The sequence below is a fragment of the Macrobrachium nipponense genome, chromosome 12, assembly GCF_015104395.2.
Source record: "Macrobrachium nipponense isolate FS-2020 chromosome 12, ASM1510439v2, whole genome shotgun sequence".
NCBI classification, from domain to species: Eukaryota; Metazoa; Arthropoda; class Malacostraca; order Decapoda; family Palaemonidae; genus Macrobrachium; species Macrobrachium nipponense.
Genome location: NC_087205.1, coordinates 103,687,342 through 103,697,798, shown reverse-complemented (window position 1 = coordinate 103,697,798; position 10,457 = coordinate 103,687,342). Strand labels below are relative to the sequence as shown.

At 32.3% G+C, this 10,457-nt stretch overlaps 1 protein-coding gene across 1 annotated transcript in view; it reads right to left on the bottom strand.

Moving 5' to 3' along the window:
• The window catches only part of LOC135224900 (uncharacterized), a 315,424-nt gene that overhangs the window by 120,318 nt on the left and 184,649 nt on the right, over positions 1–10,457 (bottom strand). Inside the window, 1 exon segment of the mRNA XM_064264224.1 lies at positions 4,527–4,656. Coding sequence (XP_064120294.1) covers positions 4,527–4,656 — 130 coding nt within the window.

Here is a 10,457-nt window from a genome sequence, read left to right as displayed (position 1 = left end):
AGATGGCCGCCATACACTGTTGTCACATCTGTACAAATGGGGATGTAGAACTGTGGCAGTCGCTGTAGGACAGGAGATAAATCTCTCCTGTCCTGAGTCCTTTATATTTTATCTTTGTGCTAACAAGCACTATTCTGGGGAGACCAACCACAAAAGACCTCTTTGTAATTGGTTGGTCTGTCTTTATGCACCCCTTGGGGAACCCATGAGCTTAATTCCTATGAGGACAAACAGCATTATGCTATATACATACACACACACATACACATGCATTCGTTAAGCTACAAATGTCCTTTAATATCTAATTCGCTCTACCTCAGAATGAATATATTTTCATATATGTTACCCGAAGGAGAATTTTTAGTGGTTAAGAAATTTGTTGGCCCATGGGCGCAAACCATGGAACCAAGAAATCAGGACGTACTGTGAAGCGCTTTAACCACAAGTCTCATGATAGCCTTGTGAATTAAAGCGCTTCACTGCACGTCCTGAATTCTTGGTTCCGTGGTTCTTGCCTATGAGCCAACGAATTTCTTGTAAACTAAAAATTCCCCTTCAGTTAAGATATATGAAAATATATTAATTCCAAGGCAGAGCAAATTATGTAGATATTAAAGGACATTTGTGGCTTAATGCATATATATATGAATCAGTGATGTGATAACACACACACACATATATACACACAGTGAGCCTCATATTTTTGAGGGATGCGTACCAGACCCCCCCCCCGTGCAAATAGCTAGAATCTGCAAATACTTAGTACCCCTATGAAAACCCTTGAAACTGCCTACTTTGTTAGTTCAAACTCAAGAAAACTCCACTAAAAATGATTATACCTATTTTTTTTAATAGTTTTGTCAAATAGTGCATTTAATCATGAAATTGGTATGAATATTCAGTAATTTGTGGATATTTCTCATAGAAAAATACTGTGAATACGCGAATAAGCTGTGGTAGAAGGCTTGCTAGTGGAGAAAATGCCACACTATTTCCCCTATCCCATTGACATGTGAGTCAACCTCTTTTGGCTGCCCTTGTAGCCTGAGAAACAAAAAGGAGTGTTCTTGCTCTTACTTTATTCATCACTTCCAGGCTCTCCCCTTCTGGGGGTTTTTGGGGAGGAAACCTTTAATTGGCAGAAGACCTGTGAATTGTGGCTTCCACACGCCCAGTACTTTATACCCGACGCCCTTTGGGTGTTCGTGCGAGGGTAGTAACATCTGCATACCATGCTAACTTTTTTCTTTGGTATATTTAGAGATTATTTATACTAGAAAAGAGGAAAGCAGGATCTTTTCACCGGGCGACACAGGTCTCCCCCAGAAATAATTTTTCCTTCATCAAAATCCCTTTAATAACCTAAGGAAAATCCAAGGGATTAAGTGACACCAGAGCTGTCAGGCTTGGTGAAGCAGTAAAGCCAATCACTTGTGGTTGCCCCAGGTCTTTTTCCACAAGTACTTCAGAAGTTGCAATAAAAGCAGGTCAGAAGTAGGTGCTGAGGTAGAGTGCAAGAAATACCAGATCCCTTCCCCTGCCTCATAAATGTGTGAGTTGACCTGTTTTCGCTGTTTTTGCAACATGAGAAAAAAAAGGAATAGTTTTGTTGTCATTTTATTTATCACTTTCCAATATCTAAAATTCAACACCAATTTCTTCACTTTCTTTAGCTTTACTACTTGAAAAAACAGTAACAGTGTAACACCTTATATTTAGAAAAGGTCAATAAGTGTTTCTATAGTAAACTCTGCTCCAATGAATAGTGAATTGACAGTAACTCACTGACATGTGGAGGCTCAACAACAACTTGCAATTTCAAGGGTCTTTCTTTTAATGATGGTACTTTAACATACTAATATATTTTCCACCAATTCACAAATTTACTGCCTTTTAAACAAAAAAAAACAAACTAACAAAAAATATCAGACTAAAATATATGGCATGAATGCACAAATATCTTGAATTTAAGCAGAACAAGCAACAATATAAGACGGAGAGTTAAGGTACACAGCCAAGCAACAGTGAGTTATATGATCAACACACTCTCTCCCTCTTCTAAGCAAGCATCTTAGGATGTCAAGCAAAAATTTCCTTTTCATGATGCATAAGTGTGAATGTTAATGAATTAATTATAAAAATGGGATATGACCCTCTGACCCATCAACTTGATCGATACTGGATTTCATACAATGCATCAATATGTCATCAGATTTTTTTCCTAGAAATATCTTTTTTTTCTCCTAGAAATATCAATGTAAGTCATAGCAAACATTACCTAGAAAAATAAATTTTCAAAGAAACATATGTAGAGTGAAAATACTACTACTCCATCACTGTTACTGGTGGGGCTTGGCCTGTTAAGTAAAGAGAAGACTGGCCATAGAACACACAAAAAATAGAGAATCAATTTTCAGTTTCAACAAAAGGAAAAAGAATGAAGGAAGTTTATATTGATAAAATTAATAAATGTAAAATTATACTAATTTTATCCTGCACCTACTTCTCTATTATTCAAATGAACTAACTTTTCAAGTCATGTTCAGTTCAGCCCTTAAGGGTGAAAATGTTTACTTACTTGAACTACAGTGAAAGCAAACCTTCACTAGCATCTACGAAGACCCAAAGGCCCTTGTGATACAGACACACACAGGAGAAGAAAGTAATGATAAAATGGCACACTGGGATGTTATCTCAACACTGTGACTGTTGAAATGAAATGCTTATTGATTGTAGAAGGCACAACAGCATGCAAATTCAGCAGCTTTTCAAGGCAATGAAGATGATATCCAAATAGTATATTTGGGAAGAGGAAAGCAATGCAGCTTCTCAAAGCTGAAAGACTACATTCAGATTATATGAAATTAGTTCCAGGTTAATGACAAGACTTGTTCCTTTTGATTACTAACTTTTTTCCCCAAGTCCAAAACCTGAGTAGGCTGGGTTTCTGTCCCAAATTCTTTGTTAAATAACATTCTTTTCAAGTAATACTAAAGTGTTTTATTAATCTCAAATGAATATACTTTCCTACTCATTTTTGCTGTGCAGCTGCAGCTGTAGTTTCTCTGAATTGTCAGTTATAACTTCTTTATCATGTACTGTGTTTTATTTATTTCCACAGTTACCACCTTTAATCTACTATTAACTTTCAAAGCAATACTACATGTGTGATCTACCTTTGTATTCTAAAACAAAAAGCTGTGCATTATTCAGTGACATATGTGTACAATTGCTGTACAAATAGTTCTAACAAATTTTACGAAGTGATGCGTAAGTGTCGGCATAAGTAATTATGTGAACTCAAGCAAAAGCAAAGTGAATATTAGTTTGAAATCTCAAAAGGAAATATTGCAGTGTATTACAAAAACAAAATCTAAATCATTTATGTGCCACAAAGTTTTTCAAAACTTGTGATGTTACAAAAGAAAACTTTAAAAAAATTAGCATATATACATGTAATTAAAGCTTGCATCCTGCTAAACTCAAATTTTTTTACCAGCATCCACTAAATGGTCTCTAGAAGGAAATCGCTTCTTTATTGCCGGAGCTATCATAGTCAATGTAAATACCATTGAAAGGTTACAGTATCTCATTATAGTTCGTCTCATTCTTCTGCAACGTTCATCCTGTAATGAATATTACAACGAATAAAATAGAAAAATGAAAAATACAAAAGACAATCTAATTATAAAACTAAAGAGACATTACAATTTAAGCACACCCAACATTTTTTCTTGAAAATTAGTATTCAGCTTTCCAATGTGTTTCACAGAACTGTTTAAAATAAGCTAAGATTAACATAATACGAAAATCAAACTTCTCAGTACTCCTGTTACCAGCCCGAGAAGAGACTTTATTAGGCTCAGAGGTCTGGATAAACTAATCCTTTATAATAATAATAAGTACTCCTGTTTAGTACTTGAATCTGTACCTGCAATCTAATCATATTGAAGTATTTTATTATACTTATTCCACATCTTTTTCCATACAATCTACAGAATCTGTTCAAAAACTAATCCATAAGACAAAAATTGGCTGCTTTTCTGCAGCTTTTGGAATTTATACAAAACCTCCTCCATAATAATGATTTTTGTAACCAGGGGACAATTGTTGGTCAGTATCTGCTGTTTAACCATTTTACAACTGTGGACGGTATTATTAAAAAAGATTTTTTCCCCCATAAAATCTTATGCTTTCAGATAATTTATATTATTCATTACACATTGAACAATATCCTTGTAATGTAACCTGTACCATTCAATACTACACCATAATGTCAGACGTGCAGACAATTTCAGTTTCAACATATGAGTATTAAGCGCAAGGACTAGATGACAACATATTTACTTCCATCCAAACTACAAATACACAAAACGATGTTATACAGAACATCACACGAATGCCTAGTAATAGTAGTGTTAATGTAAAATGTTAGAACAGATAAGAGAAAAGTATAAGCTTTATAAGTTAGAATCAAATTCAAGCCTAAGAAAAAAATACCCATTGTAAGCAATCAAGGATTTTACCAGCTTCAACTAAATGGTCTCTAGTTGGAAAGCGCTTCTTAACTCCGGGTGCTATCATTATGAACGTAAATAGCACTGAAAGGTTACAGTACCGCATTATAGTCCGCCTCATAAGCCTGCCACGTTCATCCTGTAACAAACACCTACAATGAATAAATACTGAAATTGCTGCAAATGAAGTCGAAAAAAAACAGCAATCTGTCAACCTATCATGAAAGAATACAAAACTATGACCTCTATGGATCTCACAAATAAAAGAAATTAACATAACCTAAATAATTCTACTATGACCTTAAAAGATTTGTGATACATGAACCCGAGATCAATGTTGTCAAGAACTTTCCAAGGGAATTCTATATACGTAGACAGACATACCTTGAAATACATTATCAAAATTTAGTCCTATTGTTTTCTGATTAAAATTAGTGATAAACAACAAGCAAGCAAGAAGGTACAAGGGAACGCTCTATATACAGCACAAAAATGAATTATGAATACTGAAATAAAAAAAAAAAATACTTGGGAGTATTGGTAAAATTCACTATATAAAGGAATAACTTAGCAAAAATGTTTTACTCAGTAAAATCATAATAGTCTACTATACCCAGTGATCACTAACGTTCCTAACTGGGGAAAAAATATTTGAATGTTCAAAAACTCTTAATGGGAGTAAATCAAACGGAATCTTTTTCCTTAAAAATTTGAAATAATTGTCAAGACTCTTTTTCTATAAAAAGTAAGTTCTTTCACCAACATTATAACAATGATAAAAAAAAGCTCAAGTTCTCAATCATACATTTAAAATAAAAATCGACAATGTCATCAGGCTTAGATTTAAACAAAAACAAAAAAACTGAGCACAAAGTAAGTCACAAAACATTTATGATCATTAAAAAAAACATGAAGAGTGCCAAGAACTACAGACAAATTTTTCCACCACAAGGAGCACAGCAATAATTTGTCAATAAAATCTATTAAAAAATAATGCAAGTTTAACTATGTAAAGTAACCACTGTAACAAATCAGCCCGTTAAAGTGCCCAATCCTTAAAAAAGGTTATAGAAGGGTTATACAGATCACTAAGCATGTACTGTATAACATTTTAAGCTGAAATCAAACTCTTTTATGAAATAAACTTAGACCCCAGTACTTTTTCAAGACCAACAAACACCATTCCCTTTGAGGAGATAAGTATAAAGACCATTACCTTGTACTACACAATGAAATGAGAAATAACATAGTAGCTCCCAGTACCTACAATGCATTGCATGAAAATACAAAACAGTTAGCATCAACAAAGACCTTTGATATTCCCAAGTCTTAGTACTACATATACTCAAATTCAAATAGTTTCATACAGAATACTGCACAAAAGGCTTGATATAAAAAAAATACTCTACAATATACAAATACACATCAATTTTGGTACACACTTAGTGCAAACAAAAGACCACAACGACTTAAGCTTACAGCTTTCGACTCACAGGTATTTGGGAATTTTTCAAATACCTAGTACTACACTAATTATATTGGTATAAATATGATAAATCTGCAGTGATTACAGGTGTCAAATAAAACCTTATAAATCTGACAAGATGTCAAATATGTGTAGTGACAAAAGCTGAAATTAATCCTATAATTATATAAATACACTTTTGGGTCTACTTTCTTTTAAAAAAAGTAACATTAACCAAACATCATCTTATGTCCAAGTATAAGACAATTATAGATAAAATAAAAGGCAAAGAAGTGAAGGGTGTATTCGCAACACTGCAAATTTGCCTCGTGCCAGAGAGAGAGAGAGAGAGAGAGAGAGAGAGAGAGAGAGAGAGAGAGAGAGAGAGAGAGAGAGAGAGAGAGAGAGAGAGAGAGACTAACCTAATTTGAGATGACTTTTAATTTGCTCTACTTCTAAAAACTTTATACATTACACCAATGTTGGACAGGAGTCAATGAAATATTTGAAAATCTACAATACACATTTGCTGAAATTTATAGCTATGCAATATTTTGACGATAAAACAGATAAATAAAGTACTATTATAAATTACTATCTGAGATTTTAAAAGTTAAAACCATTCTGGACTAAATATAAAACAACTCTTAATTTCTCATAACAACTCAGGACCTATGCATAATCTAACTAGTACACTTACAAATTATAATTCTAACTACACTTACAATTTATAATTTCTGCACAGATGCTTAAATACAAAAAACATAGGCTACATTATACTTATGTCCCCTGCAGCTTCATGACGGGCCATTTCTAATATTCTTAACTCATGGTAAAAGAATCTCCTACAAAAGGTGGCCATTTTTATTATACTTGCCGTTGACAGAAATTTAAAATGTTCATGCTGACAGTGACCTACGTATTTTGCCATGAATTCACATAAGATTAAAGGCACGAGAGAATCACTTCAGAATTGATAAATGGACCAGCTGTAACTGCTTGGGAACACTATTGAAAGAAACAAGAAGACACTCGTGTTGATACATGAGGGGGACTTGTACGGTAAGGTTGTGCAGCACACTTGCAGGTGATGCCAAAAAATGCACACTGACAGCATGTGAAGCCACAATTAATAGCAAGCGAAGTCATAACTGATGCTACAAGAGATACAAACTGCATTATATATGTACCTCCAGAATTGTATACTGGATACTATTACTCCGACACTTTTAATCAATACATCTACAGTTTTAATGAACAGAAAAGTTTCAGAACTAATAATTAATCATTTCAGGTTCATAGGTGACCCTGAACAAAATTTATCCCAGGACACTACTGTTAACTTCATATTTGATAATCGTTTATTACTGTGTACTCATAAATAGATAAAATAGAGAATACATATTTTAATTACCTTGTGACAAAATCATTCCATAAAAAATATGATATATTTACAACATAAAATGCACTTCTTTTACACTACCAGCAAAACAGTTGCATAACTTGATACGTGCAATACAATGCTAGTCTTTCACCAGCTTACACCCTTAACACTTATTTTCTAGTTGAACTGTACCTGATTGGTAGTGCTGAATAAAAACAGGTATGTACAAAAGTTAATGTGCACTGATATAAATTTTCATGGAGGGAACCAAACGAGCATGGCAGCTCAGTCCCATAGTCCCTTAACAAAATCTGTCAATGGACTTATGTAATTAATAATAATAATAATAATAATAATAATATAATAATATAATAATAATAATAATAATAATAATAAGAATAATAATAATAATAATAATAATAATAATAATAATAATAATAATAATAATAATAATAATAAAATAATAATAATAATAATCATCCAAAGAAAACTCATAACCACAAGAGTTAATAGAATGGGAGAGTAAATCCACAGTAGTATGCCAGTTTGATTTTATTTAAAATACGTATATACAGCAGAAGGCTTTCAATGACCTTCACGGTCCTCCTTGTCAAGGATTGACAAGGAGGACCATGCGGTCATCGAAAGCTTCCTACAGTATATATTTCAAAAAACAAAATCAAACAGGCATATTACTGTGGATTTACTTCCCCAATAACAAAAATAATAATAGTAAATGGCAAAAATAATGATAATTCTATGCTACATACTATACACTCATCTGGTGGTTGACCACATCCAAAGAGCCACTGATGATGACTATACTATTTATAACATGGCTTTGGAAGTCATCCACCATTGTAAATACAATTGAATTCATGAAGTCTCCAATGGACGAACTGAAACCTAAACCAGTCAATGTATATTGTAATCTTTTATAATGGGAAGTCTTGAATGATTTTTAAAAGGCTTCCCTGGAGTTGATGAAATAAAAGAAAATCCCTGGGCAGCACGAGATGTCACAGAGAAGCATCTGGCAATAAGACTGATGAAAAGTTGAGACTTATTGAAAGCCATAATTAAGTTTCAATCAATGAGGCATTGGAAGAACTTATCAAACAACTGACAGAACTGACAAAAACAAAACACAAGGAAAAGCAATGCAGACAATTTGCAAAGCATGGTATGGGATAAGGAAGTATGATCAACAGGTCATACCCATAAGATAGTAGTAATGTAATAAAATATTAATTTACAATTACTACCATAGCACTGCCTTGAAGGATTTACTCACAAATGCTTCTTAACTCAGTTAAGAAAAAACTAGGTATATGGTCATCCATACTGTATATTTCTACACATATTATAACCTTTGATTACCCAAGCCTACAGGCTACTTATCTGGTACATAAATAAAATCAATAATTATTGGAATTATCATACCAAAAGTACGTATATAAAATCAATATGTATAAAATGTTAAAATTTAATGTTGTTTGGCAAAGTTCACCATTATGAAAACGTAGTTTTGTACTCCCTCATTAACTCCTTGTTGGAAGAGTGGTTTTCACACTCGGCTGCCAATCTGGCAAAGTCACAACAATTTTCTCAACACCTGTGATGTCACTACCATTGGAATTAGATATGCATGAATGTACATTGAAAATACCTATGATATTAAGGATAACTGGGGAACTGTCAATATCACATATCCATTTAGTTTGATTATAAAATACTAGCAGGGAAATACTGGCCATTACACCAAGGCTAGTAAGTCAAACACGATTGGGAACTACAATATATAACGTTTGTTTCATAAAAAAGAAGATAAGCTAACCCGATTTACCCTTTCAGTAACTTCAAATTAGTATCTACCAATGTAAAAAGGTTCCTGCATAATATGTACAATAACCAAAACAAAATTTCGTCAAAAAATGTCTAAAGTCTACGAAAACCAAAACATACGAAAAGAGATGAATACAAAAACCGATGTTTGACAGTACACTATACGTATATATATATATGTATATATATATATATATATATATTATATTATATATATAATATATAAATCTATAATATATATATATATAATATAATATGTATATATATATGTATATATATATATGTATGTATATGTATATGTATATGTATATGTATATTATCTGTATATTATATTATGATATATATATATATATATAATATATATATATATATATATATATATATATATATATATATATATATACATATATATATATATAACACACATACATATATACATATATATATACTCATTTCAAATAATTATTAATTAATCATTAACTATAATACACAAACAAACAAAAAAAAAACCTTCCCACCTTTTGTTTACATTCAGCACGTACAAGTACCGAACAATCGCCAAGCAATCACTTTTCCTAGAACACAGTAAGCCATGAATTTTCATTATCTCTCTTCAACTAATGAAACTACCAAACAGTATAATAACCATTAATTTCTATTCTTTATTCTATCTTTACCTAATGGAGATACAGAGTTACTGACAGCTATAATGAAACATATAATATTAAAACAGAAGAAAAATTCTAGAAAATATTTGTTGGCTTCGATGATAGCAGTCTGATTTATTTTATATTTTATGATACCTAATTCATAATTTTTTTATTAAATGTATTGCATGTACTCATTTCAAATAATTATTAAGTAACCATTAACTATAATAAAAAAGCTTCCAAACTTCTGTTTATGTTCAGCACTTACAAGTACCGAACGATCGCCAAGCAACCACTTTCACCTACCACACAATACGTACAGTAATCAAATTTTCATTATCTCTCTTCAACTACTGAAACTACCAAACAGTATAATAACCATTCATTTCTATTCTTTATTCTATCTTTACCTAATATTTTTTTTTATTAAATGTATTACATGAATAAGTTTTTCAATTTACAGCATCCTTTTACCAATAGAATACAGAGCACAAGGGGTAGATGCTGACCAATAGGAGACCAGGATCTTACGGGGTGACTAGCATCAGGAACCAATGGGAGAGCGGGAGGATGGTGGCGAGTTTACTCAGTTGGCG